Here is a 21397-nt window from a genome sequence, read left to right on the forward strand (position 1 = left end):
AGCTCCTCATTCTGTAAAATCACTGAACATCTCGGCTTGATGATGTGTAACAGTGTGAGAGTATCCAAGGGTGCAATATTTCTTAAACCATCTGTGAAAATCCCCATTATGGTGTTATTATAATACATCTTATCAAGATGCTATCTTGCCAGCTACCAAATTCACACTGGACTCCAGCATTCAATCATCCGGTCACGTCAACCCCTGTGCCTGCCTCCGGACATCCCTACCCTACCAGAGCGTCTGGTTGAAGCTGGATATGCCACATACATGGTGGGGAAATGGCACCTGGGCTTCTGCAGGCCAAGCTGCCTACCCACAGAACGTGGCTTTCAGAGTTTCCTGGGCACACTGACTGGCAGTGGAGACCACTTCTCCTATCGGAGCTGTGACGGAGCTGAAGCTTGTGGATTTGACCTGCATGATGGAGAAAGGCCTGCCTGGGAGATGGCCGGCAACTACTCCACTCTGCTCTACGTAGAGAGGTGAGCATCAAGGTTTCAATTAAATTAAAAAGATTCATACATACAGAGAGAAAAACCCTTTAAAAAACTTCCAATGTTCCCTTTGTCCAACCAGAGTGAAGCAGATCCTGAGAAGCCACAACCCCCATAAACCACTCTTCCTCTACCTGTCCCTTCAGGCCGCCCATACACCCTTGCAGGTACCAAACCATTTTCTGCACCGCTATGATTCCCAGGGCAATCGTCTCCGGCGCCACTACGCAGCCATGCTGAGCTGCCTGGATGACGGGGTTGGACAAGTGGTCCAGGAACTGAAGACTAGTGGGCTCTATCAAAACTCAGTACTGATCTACTCATCTGATAACGGTGGGCAGCCACTCTCAGGGGGGAGCAACTGGCCGCTGAGAGGTGGCAAAGGGACCTACTGGGAAGGGGGCATCCGGGCTGTGGGCTTTGTCCATAGTCCCCTCCTGAAGAAGAAGGGTATAGTCAGTAGAGCACTGATCCATGTTTCAGACTGGTATGCCACATTACTGGGGCTGGCCGGGGCACTGCCGACCCCCCAAGGCCTAGACGGTCACGATGTGTGGGGGACCCTCAATGAGGCCTACCCTGTCCTCGCACTGAAATCCTTTTCAACATTGACCCAGTCTCCAGGAAGCCTGGGGAGCCTTATGACAAGGCGTTGGTACTCAACGGATTTGGGATCTGGGACACAGCCGTAAGGGCAGCGATAAGGGCTGGGGACTGGAAGCTATTGACAGGAAATGTGGGTGACGGGGACTGGATACCACCACAGGCTCTTCCCGGGGGTCCAGAGCGGTGGCAGAAACTTGAGAAGCGGCGCAACGCACTGGGGAAGTCAGTTTGGCTGTTTAATGTGACCTCTGACCCCTACGAGAGGTCAGACCTGGCGGACGCTCGTCCAGAGGTAGTGAAACATCTGCTGACCAGGCTGTCAGAGTACAACCAGACAGCTGTGATGCCCAGGAATCCACCAGATGATCCTAATGGCTGACCCTGAGCTCCATGGAGGGGTGTGGAGCCCTTGGCTGGGCCCTGGAGGGACAAGAGGGGGATAATGGAGAGAAGGATGGCAGGAAGAAAGGATGATGAAGATTAAGCACTGCAAATGTATGCAAATTAAAAGCCCTCTTCAAGAAGGTGGGGTCACGCCTGCAGAGGAACACCTGGTTCCTGTAAATGTCCTCATCTAGCAACATTAATTAAAGGGTTCAGTATGCTTCAAATAGATGAGGTTGTACAGAGGGTCGTCTGAACACATCTGAAGGCAAAGGTGCAATGAATCATACAAATGGGGACAAAGGCTTTGCAGTCGGGAAATAGTCTCTCCTCCAAGGCATTCATGAGGTTGTCCTTGGTTGTGCATGCGAAAAGTGATAGAAGTAGTTGTGTGAAAAATGAAAAAAGAATCCTGCATATTTTTTTTTATCTCCGGACATCTGGTCATATGGGCTGTAAAAATTTGCAGACGCAGGCAATTCCAACATCAGAAATTTGTGGGGGGTGGGCATAGGGGCGGCTGTAGCTCAGTGGGTAGCGCGGGTCGTCCTTTAACCACAAGGGTGGCGGTTCTAGTCTACAGTCCTACAGACTGCATGTCAAAGTGTCCTTGAGTGAGACACTAATCCCCAAGTGTCTCGCTCTTGGGATTAGAGCGAGACAGTAGCCCAACTGCTCCTTAAATACTTAGAAATGGGTTTAAATGCAGAGGACAAATATCATGTATGTACCTGTATGTACTATGACAAATAAAGGTTTCTTCTTCCTCTTCTTCTACTTGCCAACTTTGAGACTTTAAAAAAAGGGAGGATTTCCTAACCAAAGCGGGGGGTCTTGGGGTCCTCCCCCGATTGTTTGTTTCCTGTTAAATAAGTGCACTACAACAGCAATTTAATGTTAAACTTTTGATTTTACCTTAACTCCCAGGAACGAAAACAGAATAATTAATTAATAATAATTAATAATTAATAATTCGCCCCTCCGGTGTGAACTTGGATGCAAATCTCTGGCATAAACTAATATTCATCTGTTTTTATTTATTTTTGCTCCTGCTTGAGTATTTCTTTCTCTTAGTGCTTTCCATTTCTCTCTCCTTCTCTTACTCACTGAAGGCCCTCAGACACAACGCGACAACGCCACCACTGACATCTGAAACCCCTTATTTCCAATGGCTAGCGTCGCGCCACGATGGATTTTCACTAGATTTAGGCTGCGGCGAGTGCAGTTTAAACATGAGCTCAAACTGCGCTGTGTCGCGAGGATAGACTGCTCTCTTCCGCCATGAAGCGTCAGTTGGTGTAGCTCTATTGTCGTCGTAGTGGAAACAGTAGGGATTATACACATTGTTCAGTTCCAGAAACAGACTAAGAAAAAAGTGTAAAAATTTGCCATAAATTGGGAGAAATAGGAGAGAACTGTGACCCAGGAGGAAACCGGGACAGGGTCATGAAAAACGTGAGTCTCCTGGGAAAATCGGGAGGGTTGACAAGTATGGGGGTGGGGGTTCCAGACACTGTTCGATCACCTGACAAGGACTTCATTTGAAGCAAACGGACACCCTAACCATGAGGATGTAAAAGAGAAAGAGAGATTAAGACAAATAAAAATACAGACTAGCAGGCAGGTCAGATAGACGAGACAGAGCCACAATCAGATAGTGAAGGTCGGCTGATGGAAAGCAGACAGCGCTGTGGCGGCCAGGCTGAGCAAGCCGACTCACTCGCTGTCCTGCAGCCAAACTGCAGCAGGGTGACTTTGGGCTGTCGTTGGCCAGCGTAGAGAATAATGTGTGTTTCATTGTGCATGTATGCTTGCATTCATGAATAGCTGGATTAATACAGATGGAGTGCGTGCATGTGGAAGTGAGGCCTGAAGAGATGGGAAGAGGAACGAAGGATGACCTCTCGATGTCTCATCTCCTAATCATCCGAGAGGTCCCTTTAAGGATGACACAAAGACACCTTAGGGGGTTATTTTTGTCAAACGTGACCTTGTTCTTTTGTTTAGGGGTTATACAGATTCATATCTGCTTATACTGTAGCACACTCCTCTGCCATGGAAAGACCTCTCACCACCACACAATGTCCAGTCCCATCCATAATACTATCGGTCTTTTCTGGACTTTTAAATGTCACTTAACTCATCGTGTTATAAAATGCTGGTAAACTGTTTCAAATGATCTAAATAAAATGATGAATACAAACAATGTAAGCATCTCACGACTTCACACTATATCTGCAGAAAGTCATGGACCAAAAATAAATGAATTTCCAACACCGTAGCACTGTCTATGTCAGTTTGGCTGACCTTTCAACCGAATGTTGTGACGTCCTCAGACAGAAAGGATGAAGCAAGTAAAATAGTCCGTGGGACAAAGGGTAACGCTCTGGGTAGCCTTGCAGTAAAACAATTAACTTCTCCTCCATGTATTTACCGTAGACTGATATTTACATAAGAAAGAAAAGCTATCTGCCGACTCTTCTTCCTCGTGTCCAGCCATCTTCTATATCACGTCTTTCCAGTGGTTGGCGCAGGCGAGCGCAGCGGCATTTGATTCGGCCAGGTCATCTTTGGTACATTGTGGAGCTTGGCTACATCTCATGATGTGTTCCATGGTTTGGGATTTGCCACACACACACACATGCATCAGAAATTGTTATTTTCCATTTCTTCATGGACACCTTGCAGCGTCCTTCGCCAGCCCGCAGGCGATTCAGTGTTTTCCAGACAGCCCAAGGTTGATCGTGGCCGGTAGCGAGGCAGTCATCTGGGGTGATGCCTCTCTCCATCCTTTGGGTTGTCTGGCTGCCAAAGCTGCTCCACTGGTTCTGCCATTCAGTAATCCTGGCATCAGTTGGGGTGGTCTCCAGAACTTCAGTGGTGTCCAGGAAACTGCTCCTGGAGCTGAGAAGTTTCTGGGCAGCGGAGTGCTCATGAAGTGAGTGCCGGTTGTCATTAGCCTGCTTTGTGCGCTCGGCTTTTGTGATGACTGCTCTGCGGATGTCAGGGGGAGCGATGCCAGACAGGGCATAGAGGCAGTATACGGGGGTTGTTTTGATGCACCTAGTCACTATCCTGAAGGTCTCGTTGAGGATAGGGTCTATTTTACGTGCATGGCAAGATCTGCTCCATGCTGGGCAGGCATATTCGGCGGTGGAGAAGCACAAGGCTAGTGCCGATGAACGCAATGTACTTGGGTGAGCCCCCCACTTTGAGTTTGTTAGTTGTCGTAGAAGGCTGTTCCTGGTGGAGACCTTGGCTCTCGTCTATTGGATGTGTGCCTTGTAACTGAGGGTTCGATATAAAGTTACTCCCAGATAGACTGGGTGCTGGTGGTTTTCCGAGCTATATCCGTCCCAGGTTATGTCGAGCTCCCGTTTAGCCTCTCTGTTTCTGAGATGGAAGCTGCAGATTTGGGTTTTCCCAGGGTTTGGGCGCAAGTGGTTTCCCAGATAGTACACTGACATATTTGAGAGGCCTCGTTCCAGGGTTGACTCAATTTCTGGGAAGTTATGCTGCTGCGTTTCCATGGCTAGGTCATCTGCGTAGATAAACTTGCTGCATCCTTCCAGTAGGAGCTGGTCGTTGGTGCAGACATTGAAGAGGAGAGGGGCCAAGATGCTGCCCTGTGGCAGCTCATTGGTCTGGTGGAACCATCTGCTTTTCAACCATCTGCCCCACATTGTGTGATGGGTATTAAAATCCCCGATCAAAGAATCCTACTTCTTCCTGCACTTAGGTGGTAGGTCAGGCCATACAAAGGGGCTGGCAGGTGGTTTGTACAACAAGGTAATGGAAATCCCTGCAGGCAGATAGTACGAGTCTCTATGTTGGTGTCTGAGGTTGTTAGTGTGGGTATCTCTGACGTCCAACAGGCCTTCACAAACATGGCTGATCCGTACTTAGGATGACGTATCTCAGCTACCAGTTTCATACCTAGTAGTGTTGGCCGGTTGCTGGTCGGAACCAGGTGGGTCTCCTGCATACAGACAATGTCACTTTCGTTGCAGTGGCTAACTAGCACATCGGCCTTCATTCTAGTGTATTCCTCCACATTGATTGAGGTCACTACTAACGCCAGCATTTTGGCTCGCGTGGGGAAAAACTTGACCTGTCGTTGATGGTCGGTGGTTGCAGATTGGCTACGTCAGTCACTGTGGTACATTTTCTGTCGTCAGCATTGCTCGGGTGTGCCACGTGGAGGCTTCTGTTTGCAATCCCATCTTCCGCTGTGATTGGTTGTTCTTCGCCACATGACATGCGGTCGCGATGGCGTCCGCTGCCACGTTTGAACACGCTTGCCGCAAGTCTACATTGACAACAATGTAGTTGAGGTGCGCAAAAAATGCAGTATGTGTATGGCCCCTAAAGGCAGCTGTCAATCACTGCTTTTCGAAATTCAACGACTCCAATCAATCTGTAAAAAGTAGGCAGTGCTGATCAAATATGAATATGAATCAAATGTGATTTCAATTTTTCATCTGAAATGTTTTTAAAAAACATTATTTTAGTGTACTGTTTAGCTGTAAAATTAGAAAGTTTGCTCAGGCCGTGAGCGGTGGCTTGTTATAGGCTTGACTGTCTTCAACATGGCGGTCAGGTCACAAACTTTCTAATTTTACAGCTAAACCGTACACTACAAGATGTTTCTGAACACTTTTGAGGAGAGAAATAGGCATTACAGTAACAGAATATTGATTCATATTTGATCAGTGCTGCCTAGTTTGATCGGAGTTTGAGTTTGGCGAGACTGACAGCTGTTTAGAGATTGCTCGGCTCTGATTGGTTGTCTTCCTTCAGACGTTGTGAATTATAAAATATTATATATATAAATTACTTTTTTATAATATTTGCTCATAGTAATCAACTTTAAAGCTGCAGTAGGCAGAATGTTTTTAGCATCATCGGGCAAAAATTGTTAGTTTTTTTGTTTTTTCAGCTGGAGCCCAAAGCAGAGACTGGCACAGGTAAGTAAAAAAGGTAACAGAGTTTATTATTAACAACGAGGCAAAAATGGAGCTGGCCAGCTCGTGGCTCGGAGGAATTGGACCACGAGGACTAAGCACATGGAAACTCAGTCACTGAGGACGTGGAAGCAGCAGCAGCGAGGCAGACCGGAAGATCTGACAAGAAGACAAACATTCACTGGTAAGTACTAATCAAAAAGTGAACACTAGAAAAATCTCAAACTCGAAAATCTATACAGAAGGAACGTGATGCTCTACCGCATGAGACAAATTATCTGGCGCCGTAGTGGAGTAGAGACCAGGGGCCTCATGTATAAAAGACTGCGCAGCTTTCACACTGGAAGATGGCGTACTCACAAAATTGGAAAAGTACGTACGCACAAGAAATGTTCATATGTATAAAACCGTGCGTACGCCTGTTCCTTGCGCACCTTTCCTTTATACATCCCACTTGACTGAAATTGAGCGCAGCTGCACGTGCCACTTGGTCCGCCTTGTCTCCTCCCATTAATAACTATGCAATGACTATAAACACGCGCCATGCTGTCACTTATTGTCCAAATAACAACAGCAAATCACGCTGGAAAAGGAACAAAAAAGAAGAATTTCACAGAGTGTGAAATTGAAGTGGTTTGTTACTGAGGTGGGAAGCTAGAAACCATATTTTATTTGATGGTCTTTCATCAGGAATCAGTAACAAACGCAACGTCTCCACAGCAGCTGACCGTGGCGCTCCCGAAGGCTCCCGAGGGCTCCCGAGGGCTCCCGAGGGGCTCCCGAAGGCTTCCGAGGGCGCACGATCAGCTGCGCCCCGTGCCTCGACTGCTGAGGGGCGCCGGTCTGGCCGCGTCCTCACTAAATATATACTATACCCTGTGCTGGAGTCACAGAGAGAGATTGTCAATATAATGAAGGATAAAATATATATATGCAGACGAATTAAAAAGAATGAATGATGGTGGGATAGAGTCATATATTAAAAGATCTTGTTAAATAAATGTTTGTCGCAACTCACCTCGTTGCTTTACATTCTGTGTATCTCATCCAAACGGCGCCGTATAGCTCTGCATTTGGCTCATTGTTAGGTGTGGCCAGGGTCCGGTTCATCATCTGTAGCTCCAGGGGACACAGGCTCACCACGGTGGTTTGCCACATTGTGCAGCACGTGATTTTGTTTTGGGCACGGTGGTTAAGTCATGCGCATCTCTGGTAAATTAGTTTAAAAATGTGTTTTGTTGTGCCTTCTGATGTTAAACATTATGCGCAAGACTAGTTGAAAAATATGTGGGGGTTTTTTTTTGATCCCACATCATAAATAAAGCTCAGTAAGTTGAGTGGAAAAATTATTTTTACACATTTAGCGAGTTTCAGACTTTGTAGTTTGGACACTGCCAGATGACAGAGGTTTGGAAGACGCCCGCACATTCTCACAGACTGGTCTAGAGTTTGCGGCACGGTCCGCACATTCTCACGTCACGTTGATTTTATACATCCCGGCGTGTACTGAACACAGCGTACGCAACATTTTAGTACGTACGCACCGTTTATACATGAGGCCCCAGGCTTTTATTGAGAGGTTGATGAGGTTGAGTGAGAACCGGTGTGCCTCCTCTGCTGCTGCAGGCGGAGCCAGCCACACCTCCTACCACACACATGCCCTGCCAGGAGTAAAACACAAAGGGGAAGGGAACAGAGAGAGCAGGCAAATACAACACAGAACAAAAAACAAAACAACAGAATCACAACAAAAATCCCATAACAACCTTCCAGCACATTGTAATTCAAGTGTTCTGAGAGAAAACTAGACTTCTGCTCCTCCTCTTGGCTCTGTTTTCAGGCTTCAGAAAATCTAGCCTATGACGGGTAGACTTTGACCATCACAGGTCATTTCAGAGAGAGAGCGTTCCTATTGGCTGTCAACGGAGCCAGCTGTCAATCACTCGCGAACTCCGATCAAACGGTCAAACTAGAATCAATATTCTGTCACTATAATTCCAACTTCTCTCCTCAGATGTTCTCAGAATCATCACGTAGTGTACTGTTTTAGCTGTAAAATGAGAAAATTTGCTCCAGCTGGTGGATGGTGCTTGGTATTTCTTCAACTGATTCACAACTTTCTTCATTTTTACAGCTAAACCATGCACTACAAGATGTTTCTGAAAACATTTGAGGAGAGAAATAGACATTACAGTAACAGAATATTGATTCATATTTGATCAGCGCTGACTAGTTTGACCGTTTGATCAGAGTTTGTGAGTGATTGACAGATGCTCAGAACGGCAAAGGCTCCATTTGTTTTCCTCCGTTTCTGTGAAATCTGCAGATGTCATTAAGAGCAGCCTTTTTTATAAAAATAACCATATATAATAATATAATATAATAATAATCATATTTGCTCTAATCCTACCTACTGCAGCTTAAGGCTAGGGAAAGTTGTCATAGGATTGCGATGCTAATCAGTGGAGTACTCCTCTAAGATTGAGAAACATTATGGTAATGGGTACAAAAAAACAAACATTAATTGCAGGTCTGTGACAGGATTCAAACTTAGAGAAATCAGATGTGCTACACGCCCTCCACCACCCCCACGTCACTACATAAAGGGCACTAATTCCTATGTTTGCACTGAACATTGGCAATGGACCTAAATGGTGAGGTGCAAATCATCCAATGTGGATGTAATTCCTCATGATACTGGGCTGGGGAAGCCAAAGTTGAGGCTCATGCTGTCTGATTAGGTGTGATGTATCTGCCTGCTGGTGAAGCTGCTGCTGTGCTTGCTGATGAGACTTAATAGGAATGAATCATAGGTGGTGCTGCTTGGTCTCATACAGCATGTACCACAGCGCACAGCTTCAACATTGATAGGCTCAGAGTGCAGCAGCTCGTTGCTTGACCCAGCCTTTAGCTGTGGGTTCTTCATCTGTGTGGATTAGAAGTGTTTTCTGTGTGTGAGTGTCAGCAGCAATTCCACACACGTAGAAACAGGGCTGTAGATTCCTCCCCTAGCCTACAATGCATATTCAACTGTCCTTCTTCACTATTTCTTCCTACTTGCCTCCTCCTCCTCCTTCCCCCCTCCATTTATCCCTCAGCTCTTTGCTCATTCCCTCCGCAAAACCACCCCCCTTGTCTTTCTTTCTCATTTTGCTCCTCATCCTACTCACTTCTTTGTGCTCATTTGGAAGATCGAGTTAGAAGCATTAGCCATGTTCTTGCTCAGAGCTCTGTGGCGTACAGTTAAATAAAAAGAGTGGAGGAGGGAAGAAAGAGTTACCCAGGGGCTGCAGGGGGTCTGTCATGTCTCAAGTGCTTGTAGATCTGATTCAAATATATTGTTTAGTCAAAAAGCCTCACTGCTACATAACACATACCAACTAGTTCTAGTAAGGATGAAGTAAAAGTTGGGAAAATCTTCAAGTTTAAAGGATACCACTTTTATACATCAGACCGGCACATATTGGTACAAACATTCAAGGCTGCGCCACTTTTTGGGGCATAGAAAACTGAAGATCTCATAGACTTCAATGCAAGTATATTAGGATTGTAATTTTGACGAGTTCGTATGCATTCATCTCTGTTATACAAACATTGTTTTATACACATGTCTAGTAATGATTTTGCGATCGTGCCTGAACCTGAGCGTTGCGATACCTACTAACTAAATGAAGGGTGATCACCTCCATGTCCCTTCAGTCTTCCCCCGTCCAACACAGTGGGCCGGATATTGCGTATCCAGACATCTCTACATATCTGACTGAATCCCGTTAGCTAAGTGTTGACTGTAAATAACCAACGTGTTTAATAACCACTGTTTGATCTATCCACCTTTTCCTCTCCCCATGATGCCTTGCGTGAATTATGGCGCAACTTCCACCGCATTGTGTCACTGAACTGAACCGTCGTTTTCCATGGTAACAGTAGGGATATTGTATTAAAACATCTAGTAAAACATTTGGAACACTGTTACGACCACTCACACACACGGTTTGGTGTAGAAGAGAAGAGTTCACTTTATTATTCACCGGCAGAACTGGCAAAACCAAACTAGCTGTCGAGCAGCACCGGGCACACACATTTCACCGAACAAGGGCTCCGTCTAACAACAAGAAACTTCTTCTTCTTCGATGGTAGTCATTTACGACAGAGAGTTTCACCCTGCCCCCTGCTGGCGGGTGTAGCTTATACATATTTAAACAAAAGACTGAAGATCACAGCATATTACTGAATGACATATTAGATAAATGTAACTAGGAATAGATATTAAAAAAAGTGATATATCTCCTCAGGTGCTACGAATCCTCCCCTGCCAAATGAATGTTGTCCTCAACATTAGCATTCAATTTCAGTGCAACTCTGACTATCGGATGTATACCATACAACTACGTCATTAAGACAACACTTTACATTTAACATGTCATATACTGGCAATGGCTTTCACTGAAGTTAGCAAGACGTAAAATGTTCTTCAGTGCATTTGAACAATTTTACCTTAAGTGTACATTATATTGTATACCATGTGATCTCATCACACTCTGCTCTTAAATACCACCACAGTGTTTAAACTTAAGAATAGTCTTAACTCTGAGCAGTTGTAACAATAGACAGTACTAAATTGATACTTTGAACAAAACATTTCTGTCACTTCGCTATACACTTCACATCATACACCATGTACCAAAAACATTCCATATGCATTACTTAAAATATGCCATATCTTTAATCCAAACTATATATTTAGGACTAAACTTCTTTTCAGTTGCATATCCCATATGAGTAACGTTTTGAAAATATAAGCAATTTACTAAATGCATCTTTTTTTCTCTTTTTGTTTAAACCAGGTAGTTTAAACAACAATTAAATCACAGTAGATAACTTCACATTACTTCCAGACTCTTTTCTTCTGTATACTTTATTTATCTCAGTCCCTCATTGTCCCATGACATCCATACTGGACAGTAACTACTCAGTTCACAAACAGTCCATGTTACTGTATCTGTTCTTCCAGAATAATCTGCAACAGTCCATAATGAACCCATTAGCAGTCTTTCAGTAATATCCTGCGGGAACAAGAGCAGGATAAACCAGTTGTGTTCCAAACATCTGTGGAGGTAGCCAGGGCACACTGTATTGTCCATATACTGGTACCAGTGCATTTACATACAGCGGGTTAGTGTGAAGCCCCACCACACGACGAGTAAGGCTGACCTAATGATTCATAGGTCAATGTCTCTTTCGGTCGTCTTTCCCTCTGTGACCTGCGTGGCTGTGTGTCAGAAGGCTCTGACTCCTGTTCGCTGGGCAGGTCTTCAGACTGAACAGTTTCTGCGACCTCTTGAGTGTCATGTCCAGCTGTGACATCTCCGGTAAGTCATTGTCCACAAGCATTTGCGCTGGAGCATCCATTCTGAACTCCTTCCGCTTCAGCGTCAAGTTCAGGCTGAGGTACTGTTTTCAGGAGTAATGGGAGGTGCAACATTTTGCTCTGCAGGCTGATGGTGATGGTGCCTCAGTCTATGAGCCCAGTAATATTCCTCCTCATCTGAACTCTCTGAGTCCTCTGATATCTCATTTGGTGTATTCTCTTTGTGTCGCTCTTCTTTGTTGAGTATGAGGATTTTGTCCTCTCACAGTGCTTTGAGCTGATTCCTGAAGTGGCAAAGCTTACATGGCATTAACATGTTGCGATGGAGGATTCTGCCTCTCCCTGTGCCCGTTCAGATTTTACCTCATAGACTGGGCTGTCTTTCCCCTTTTGAGAGACCACAATGTGTATTTGATCCTCCAATATGAGCGCAGTTTTCCTGGTCCGCCACGCTCTGACATATTTCTCACAAGGACCCTGTCTCCTGGAGAAAGCACTGAACTTTGTCTCTTTTGGTCATAATACGTTTTTCCTCTTGCTGTAGTCTTTTGGATGGTTTTTGATGCAATGTCATATGCTTCTTTCATCTGCTGCTGCCATTTTTGAGCATATTCCCTGGTGTGAATTACATCCTTCCTCATCATTTATTCCAAAGATCAAGTCAATAGGCAAACGGGGATTTCTGCCAAAAAGCAAGTAGAAAGGAGAATATCCAGTTGCTTCACTGGTTGTGCAGTTGTAAGCATGTACGACTTTACTCACATAGTCACTCCAATTCCCACTTTTTCTCCTCATCCAAGGTCCGCAGCAATTGACAACAAGGTGCGATTAAATCTTTCAGCTGGGTTCCCTTGTGGATGATAGGGAGTTGTTTTTGAGTTGGTCATGCCAGAGTATTTTTGGCAGGCGTCTGAATAGGTGGTTCTCAAATTCTTTGCCTTGATCGTGATGTATTTTAGCAGGGAAACCGAATTTGAGAGAAAAATCATTGAAGATCTTTTCTGCTGCTGTTTTGCCTGATTTGTTACGGGTTGGGTAGGCTTGTGCAAAACTTAGTGAAGTTGTCAATAATCACTAAAATATACTCATACCCTCCCCTGCTTTTTTCAAGGTGAACATAGTCTATAGAAACCATTTCGAACGGTGCTGTTGCAGGTACATGACACATAGGGGCTCTGCTATGCACGGCAGGTTTTTTCTGGATGTTGCACTTACAAACTTGGGTTATAAAAAACTCAATGTCTTTTGCATCCCAGGCCAATAAAACCTCTGCCTAGCAAGGTGTAAGACACGTTCTACCCCCAAGTGTCCCATTTCATCACAGTGAAGGTACTTGTACACAGCTCTTTGTATTTTTCTGGAAGCACAATTGATTACAGGTCGCCGTTTTGCCGCTTCAGCAGACCCTCTTGAGAAACATACAGTCTTTCCATTCACGTAGCAGTTGCTTAGTTTTTGCTGCTTCCATATGCATGATCATCTTGTCTGGTTTTTCCCCAGACCTTTTCGACTGGAGTACATGGGATATGACAGGATCTTGCAGCTGTGCCTGTAGTAACTCTTGCTGTGTTACTTTTATGTCTGGCTGATTATCTGCGCTAACTCCTGAACATGTGGGCTGCATGTAAATGGCTGAAACCCAGTCCACTTCGTGTTGTTTTTGTGTTGCATTGAATATTACACTTAAAACTTCAGGGGAGCACTGCTCTGTGCACTCGCTCATATAAGAGTCCATACTCACAAACTCTGTGCAGTTCTTTCACAGTCAGTCCAAACAATCTAGTTTCTATTTCTGACAGAAACTCTTCTCGTGCTCCGACATCTTGTTTAAAGCGCTTTTAAACTCGTCAACACCTGGAAAACAATAAAACGAGACGGCGTCGTGCTAGCTAGACTTCAACTGTTCTCTGTAGCTAACGTTAGCTCACTTAGTTGACCTGCTGCTCTCACACGTGTCCCAACTCACCGTGTTTCTTCTAGAGTTAAAAAGTCCTTCGCCGTGAAATAATATCCCATACTCATCTCGGTGGGACCTCCAAATTGTTACACACCACACACACGGTTTGGTGTAGAAGAGAGAGTTCACTTTATTAATTTCACCCGGCAGAACTGGCAAAACCAAACTAGCTGTCGAGCAGCACGGGCACACACATTTCACCGAACAAGGCTCCGTCTAACAACAGAAACTTCTTCTTCTTCGCTGGTAGTCCATTTACGACAGAGAGTTTTCACCCTGCCCCCTGCTGGCGGGTGTACTTATACATATTTAAACAAAAGACTGAATATCACAGCATATTACTGAATGACATATTAGATAAATGTAACTAGGAATAGATATATAAAAAATGATATATCTCTCAGGTGCTACAACACCACCTATTACACTCAAACGGGATATTGTGATCATACCTCTGCCTGAGGACGACCTGAAGAAGTAGCCTAAGATACGTACACTACATATTTAGCTACTTATTGAAAGGTGAGCGCAGCCTCGGCGATGACGCCATGCTGGTCTGGTCTATAGCTTGGATCCAATAAAGCCCCTCTATTATATCTTTTTAGGACATGGCAGGGGAACAAATCAGAGATCAGCCTTTTTGGATTTATTGTTGGTGCAACCAACTACACAGCAACTCTTCAGCATAGTGCTATTACATTACCGCTTTGTTTAAAGTAGAATTTGGAGAATTGTTTCAACTTCTTCTGTTTACTCTGTTACCGTCAATGAGGGACACAGGATTGTTTTCCGCCAAAGTGGGGCGTGGTCATAAGAGCCTACTATGGATGATGTATTGCCGGGTCTATCCCATTAAAGGACCAAAATGCATTACATCTCTCAATATGTATAATATATGTCTCTCCAAGTGGCGCAAGCAGGTCCCTGTCGGCCAGGCAGTCTGAGATGAGAAGGATGAGGTGGCCACAAGCCTGCAAACAACAGTGTGGCAGGAGTTTGACGAGGATACAGACAAGGTGCTGGAAGCAACAGCCAAAGGGGAAGTGGAGAGAAGGCTGCAAACTATGACGACCATCATAGTGAGCATGGCTGCTGAGAGGTTTGTTGAGGACGATCGGGGACCCAAGAAACCCTACACCAAGAACCAGAGGCAGTAAAATCCACAACATCAGAAAGAACTGAAAGCCTTGAAGAAACAGCATAAGGAGGCTAGAGAAGCGAAGAAGGCACCATTGGCAGAGCTTCACCTCATGCTCAGGAAGAAGCTCTTAACCCTGCGCAGAGCTGGAGCAACACAGGAGATGTCGGAGGGAGAGTGCTAGGAAGCGGACGGCTTTCATTAAATACCCGTTTCTTTTTACCCAAGCAGCTCCTCAGGCAGAGACGGAGTGGATGCCTCGTCTGTTCGAAAAAAGGAAGTGGACCTACACCTTCATGACCCAGCAGGAGACCAAGACCTGGGGGACTGCAAAGGCTGTGATAAGACCACCAGAGCCAGCTGAGGCATTCAACCTGAGGGAACCACTCCTTAAAGAAGTCCAGGACGTGGTGAAGAAAGCAAGGTCCAGGTCAGCACCAGGACCAAGCGGAACATCCTATAAGGTGTCCAAGCACTGCCCAGGCTGTTACACTGGCTATGGAGAATCCTGAAGGTCATCTGGAGAAGAGGAAAAACAGCTCAGCAGTGGCGTTTTGCTGAAGGAGTGTGGATTCCTAAGAGGAGGACTCCAAGAACATCAGCCAGTTCAGAATCATCTCGCTGCTCATTGTTGAAGGAAAGATTTTCTTTAGCATTGTAGCTAAGCGACTGGCTGATTTCTTCCTCAAGAACGGATACAAATATTTTTTAAGTCGTTTTAAGTTGTTGGTGCTAATTAGCTTTCTATTAGCCTGTTCCCGTTCACTGTTTTGAGTCAGTGGGTAGAGTGGTTTCATTCCCACATAGTCCATTCACCTCCACATTTCACTTCGAGCCGGAGAATTTTGCTTTCCAGCACTGTTATCTTCTGTAGAAGTTTGTAGTAGTCATCCATGGAGAAGGGAGGCATCTTGCTGCTGATTAGCTTTAGCCAAGCACCTCGCTCCCGTTCACTATAGTACAGGCTTGTGCTGCTGATAGGCCACGCTCACAAAGTAAAACAGTTTTTAAAAATAGTGGTAGCCTTCAGTTTCTTTCATAAATTAAACTCCCTGTGTTTTGTAAATATCCAGGACCCGCTTTCCAAAAAATTTGTAGCGAAAGACAAGCATAGCAATGAAAAAAAGAGAGCAAAGCGGAGAGCAAAGCGGAGAGCAAAGCGGAGAGCAACGCAGCGAAGCATCTGTACAGGAGGAAGAGCAGGAAGCAACATTAGCCACGCCCCATTTCAGAACTCAAGAACGTTTTTTTTGCAGACTTTTGTGGGAGGCATCATTGGACTCTGATCGTCTTTCATTAGTGACAGTGTTCCCTGCCTCCTAAACTTAAGCCCCGCCCCCTTTCGAAATTATGGACGGTTAATTGCATTCAGCTGAGTTCCTGTTTCATTGTGCCTGGCCGCGTCAACCGGCGTCCCGCCAGTACCCCCGAAGTGTGGGAAGCTGCGAGGGCCCGTTCAATGCTGCTGGCAGCTTTACTTTTGTATTTGCATCCTATATCAAGGAAAACTTTCAAACTTTCTTATTGTATTTGTAACAATTTAATATTACTACTGCTACTACTACTATAAGTAATTAGGGCTGTCAATCTATTAAAATATTTAATCGCGATTAATAGCATGATTGTCCATAATTAATTGTGATTAATCACACATTTTTTATCAGTTCAAAATGTACCTTAAAGGGAGATTTGTCAAGTATTTAATACTCTTATCAACAAATCAAATATGCTGCTTTATGAAAATGTATGTATATATTTATTATTGTAAATCAATTAACAACACAAAACAATGACAGATATTGTCCAGAAACCCTCACAGGTATGGCATTTAGCATGTGCTGACTTGACTATGACTTGCCCCAAACTGCATGTGATTATCATAAAGTGGGCATGTCTGTAAAGGGGAGACTCGTGGGTACCCATAGAACCCATTTACATTCACATACCTTGAGTTCAGAGGTCAAGGGACCCCTTTGAAAATGGCCATGCCAGTTGTTCCTCGCCAAAATTTAGCAAAACTTTTGTAGCGTTATTTATCATGGACAAGCTAGTATGACAGGGTTGGTACCAATGGATTCCTTGTGTTTTCTAGTATGATACCAGTATCTTCACTCTAGCTTTAAAACTGAGCCCGCTACGACCTCCGAAAGATTAATTGTGTTAATCTGTTAAAAAATGAGTCCCGTTATTTTACATTAACGTGTTATTATTGCGTTAACTTTAACAGCCCTATTAGTACATACAAGTGTGTTCTGTGGTGCAGTGTCAAGAGTCCTGGAGCAGGCTGGACACTGGTGTCTTGGTCAAGGACATTTGCACAAGAGCCAGATAGGATACATTATGATACAAACTGAATCTGAAGTTACAGGACAGGACACACTCTGTAACAATCTGTCCACGCTGACATCCAAAAGGAGACGGGCTAGTCTTTAGGAACACATTTTGTGGATTTGTGTGTCACTGTTTAACAAAGCCGTTGTTTCTGAGTCTGCAAGGATGTGTGTGCATCGGCGCAAGATAACAGCTGAAGTATTATTAATGGGTACAGCTTGTGCAGTCGGAAGTAGACAAAATAGAAACATGACATCAGAAACTACTTTGAATTTACTGGCACATAATTACAATGATAGTGCAAAGTTTCATTGCAAAATTCTATATTGGCAGTAGTTGTTTCTTTTGTCATGCACAGGCAGTACAGCTTTATAGATGGCAATGTCTGTAGTCAACAAGCCCCGTCTCCACCACAGGACCTTTCCACCGGAACTCGGAACCTTTTGAGGAACTGATTGCATTTGACCGCAGAGACCGGGGTCTAACTTAATTCTGGGGACATTAATAGGGGCCTTTTTACCCCAAAACCTCGCGGCGGTGCTGTGAATGAGAGAAAGAAAAGATTTTTTCTAATTGTTTCACGGAATTAACATTCTAAAGCACAAATAAATAACCCTCAAACACTCAGCAGATGATTTACTGTAGAGACAGACGCTCGCAGTTTCATTTTCCTCCGCTGCATTTCATTCATTACATCCAAATATGAGTCCAAATATATGCAGCAGTAAATATCGTCGCAGTGAGTTTATTTTTTCCAACGTGACACACTGAACTGCAGGCTGCAGAGTGTGTTTACTGCTGTGACCAACAGCAGCCCTTGTCACGTCATGTTGCTTTTTCATACATCAGCGGACTAATTTGCCTAATCTTCACGAGTCTTTAGTGCGTGGTGGAAACGCAGACAACAATGAGCTGGAACCTTTTAGTTCCTTGAAAAGTAGGAACTTTTAGTGGAAACCCAGCTCTGTAGTCGATGGATTGCAATGAAACTTTGTACAATCATTCATGGTCCCCAGACGGTGAACCCTAATGCTTTTGGTGATCCCTAACTATTCATGTAGTAGCCTGCCATCATCAGGACAAAATTCCAATTTGTCCAATACTTGTAAAACTATGACATTCCCATCAGCCTCAGCTGTACTGTGTGTTTAGTGCTAACTTGCAAATTTTAGCATGCTATGACGCTAAATTAAGTAAACATACCTTACATCAACATGTTAGCGTCATCGTTGTGAGCATGTTAGCATGCTAATGTCAGCATTTAGCCCAAAGCACTGCTGGGGCTTAGCCTATGTTAGAAAAGAACTAGTTCGTATGACGTGCCATGTCAGAAATAAAAAGCGTTTATATAAAAAAAAAATAATACCACATTAAAACATCAAGACCTTGAGGAACACCATAGAAAAAGCCATGCTGTGATTTGGGATCAAAAACTTTTCACATTGGGAGATTCCTGCAAGAATTGCATTTTTCTGTGATTGGATGGCGAGCACTTCTGTTCTGGAAACTGCCCAAGCCATCCATCTTCTGAATGCTCTAGGTCTCTAGTTTGATCCATCCATCTTCTGAATGCTCTAGGTCTCTAGTTTGATCCATCCATCTTCTGAATGCTCTAGGTCTCTAGTTTGATCCATCCATCCTCTGAATGCTCTAGGTCTCTAGTCTGATCCATTCATCCTCTGAATGCTCTAGGTCTCTAGTTTGATCCATCCATCCTCTGAATGCTCTAGGAGTGTGTTCCAATCCACGTACTTCCAGAAGTACACTTCAATGTAGTGCACTTTGTGCACTCTGTACTCACTTGAGTAGTGCGTAAATTTCAACGAGGTAGGATCGTATCAAATCGAATACTCTGTGGCGCACTGACCGGAAATGACGATCGCAACATTTGACCGCGGCCTACTACCTGCCAAAATATCTTCTGAAAAAAAATGAAAGCAGAGTGGAAATTACGTTTCCAACGTCGTCGCCTACTTCTACGATGTGTCCTCCTGTTGGCTGAAAATGCACCGGTATGTTTACGTATTGTATTGTTTTATTCTGTTATCTACGTCTGTTTGAATAGTGGTCGTGGCTCCGCCCCTTCCGCTACGTAGCCAAGATGGAGGCCAATGAGTGTGGAAAGTGTCCAGCGTTCCACACTCAACGATCTGACCGTTTTCAGTACAACATCCGGGTACTTTGAGTGCACTACATTTGCCGTACTACCCAATTGGAACGCAGTATGCACTCAAAATAGTGAGTATGTAGTACAGAAGTATGCGGATTGGAACACACCGTAGGTCTCTAGTTTGATCCATCCATCCTCTGAATGCTCTAGGTCTCTAGTTTGATCCATCCATCCTCTGAATGCTCTAGGTCTCTAGTTTGATCCATCCATCCTCTGAATGCTCTAGGTCTCTAGTCTGATCCATCCATCCTCTGAATGCTCTAGGTCTCTAGTTTGATCCATCCATCCTCTGAATGCTCTAGGTCTCTAGTTTGATCCATCCATCCTCTGAATGCTCTAGGTCTCTAGTTTGATCCATCCATTCTCTGAATGCTCTAGGTCTCTAGTTTGATCCATCCATCCTCTGAATGCTCTAGGTCTCTAGTTTGATCCATCCATCCTCTGAATGCTCTAGGTCTCTAGTTTGATCCATCCATCCTCTGAATACTCTAGGTCTCTAGTTTGATCCATCTATTCTCTGAATGCTCAATGGATCCACAAGAGTCTCAGCTTTACAGTGAGACCCAATTTATGTAATTCAAGACTGTTTAGGGACCCCAGTATGCAGAAATATTCAAACACATCATTTTTAGAATAGGAGACAATAACACATTTATACTGCATGCAAAAAAACTGCATGTGATTGTCATAAAGTGGGCATGTCTGTAAAGGGGAGACTCGTGGGTACCCATAAAAGCCATTTACATTCACATATCTGGAGGTCAGAGGTCAAGGGACTCCTTTGAATTTCGCCATGCCAGTTTTTCCTCGCCAAAATTTAGCCTAAGTTCGTAGCGTTATTTGGCACTCTTCCTGACAAGCTAGTATGACATGGTTGGTACCCATGGATTCCTCAGGTTTTCTAGTTTCATATCATCTAGCTTTAAAACTCAGCCCACTACTGCCTCTGAAAGACAGAAGAGCAGCCAGGTCCACGGGCGGGCCGGCAGAGAGTTTAAAGAGATTCAAACACTGGCTCCTTTCAGAGCTGTCCAGTCTGTTTGAAGTGTGTGTGAAAGTTGGATTTGGAAAGTTGCAGAAATTGTCGGACACAGCATTCCCCCAAATTCAACATCGGAAAGGTGTTTGCTATTCGACCATCTGACAAGCAGTTCTGAGGGAGTAGACTTGTGCCTCACAGAGCCCCTAGCATGGCTGTAGGGTCTTAGTCTTGTTAATAAAGAAAATGTTATAGAGATAGAAAAATTGTACAGGGCTGCCAATCTTCACATGTTATTGCTATAGCAATTCAAGAGCGGTTTCACAAATACCAGGAGAAACTCAAACAACTTCTGTGACCTCCATCTTTATGAGACGTACTGGAAATCAAACAACTGGAGACTTTCCATTCTAAAAGAATCTCCATCTGCACCGAGTTCATGACTTACATGACATCTCTCCAAGGAGCATCAAAGCTGAAGGCACTTTGTTCACCTCTTGTACATGTGCATGCTACAAACACACACAGAGAAACCCCCACACCATCAAAACTAGACCCCAGTGACGAGATGTGATGAGCATTGCGTTGGGTTAACAGTAGGAATGTTGCTCAGAGACCCTCAGAGTCCCGTACATGTGAGAAACTGGTGAAGACAATCGTTAGATGCCCACACATCTGAATCCCAGTATACTGTGATGGCCTGCAGAAATAAGGCACTGTCAGATTATATAAATCACGAAGGCGGTGTCGCACAAATACACACACGCACGAACACACACACACACACACACGCACGCACGCACGCACGCACTCACTCACACACACACACACACACACACACACACACACACACACACACACATGAACACACAGTGCTATCCAGTACGTGGGAGGGAGCTGTCATATCCACTGTTGGATAATCAGTTGAAGGTAAAGCTAACTTCAGATCTTAAGATTATTTGGTGAAGTCCTGAAGTTAAACACAATGGGCTCATGAAACTGT

At 44.5% G+C, this 21397-nt stretch overlaps 1 protein-coding gene and 1 long non-coding RNA gene across 2 annotated transcripts in view; one reads left to right on the forward strand and one right to left on the reverse strand.

The window, feature by feature from the left end:
- The window catches only part of si:dkey-174i8.1 (arylsulfatase I), a 4575-nt gene extending 2362 nt beyond the window's left edge, over positions 1-2213 (forward strand). The window contains 5 exon segments of the mRNA XM_037781430.1: positions 153-485; positions 580-1064; positions 1067-1473; positions 1475-1522; positions 1524-2213. Coding sequence (XP_037637358.1) covers positions 153-485; positions 580-1064; positions 1067-1473; positions 1475-1522; positions 1524-1667 — 1417 coding nt within the window. The 3' untranslated portion in view covers positions 1668-2213.
- The window catches only part of LOC119495188, a 21261-nt gene extending 17305 nt beyond the window's left edge, over positions 1-3956 (reverse strand). Inside the window, exon 1 of the long non-coding RNA XR_005208384.1 lies at positions 3741-3956. This is a non-coding gene — a long non-coding RNA (uncharacterized LOC119495188). The remainder of the gene's footprint in view (positions 1-3740) is intronic.
- Positions 3957-21397: the final 17441 nt, after the last annotated feature.

Source organism: Sebastes umbrosus, chromosome 10, assembly GCF_015220745.1.
Source record: "Sebastes umbrosus isolate fSebUmb1 chromosome 10, fSebUmb1.pri, whole genome shotgun sequence".
Taxonomy (NCBI): domain Eukaryota; kingdom Metazoa; phylum Chordata; class Actinopteri; order Perciformes; family Sebastidae; genus Sebastes; species Sebastes umbrosus.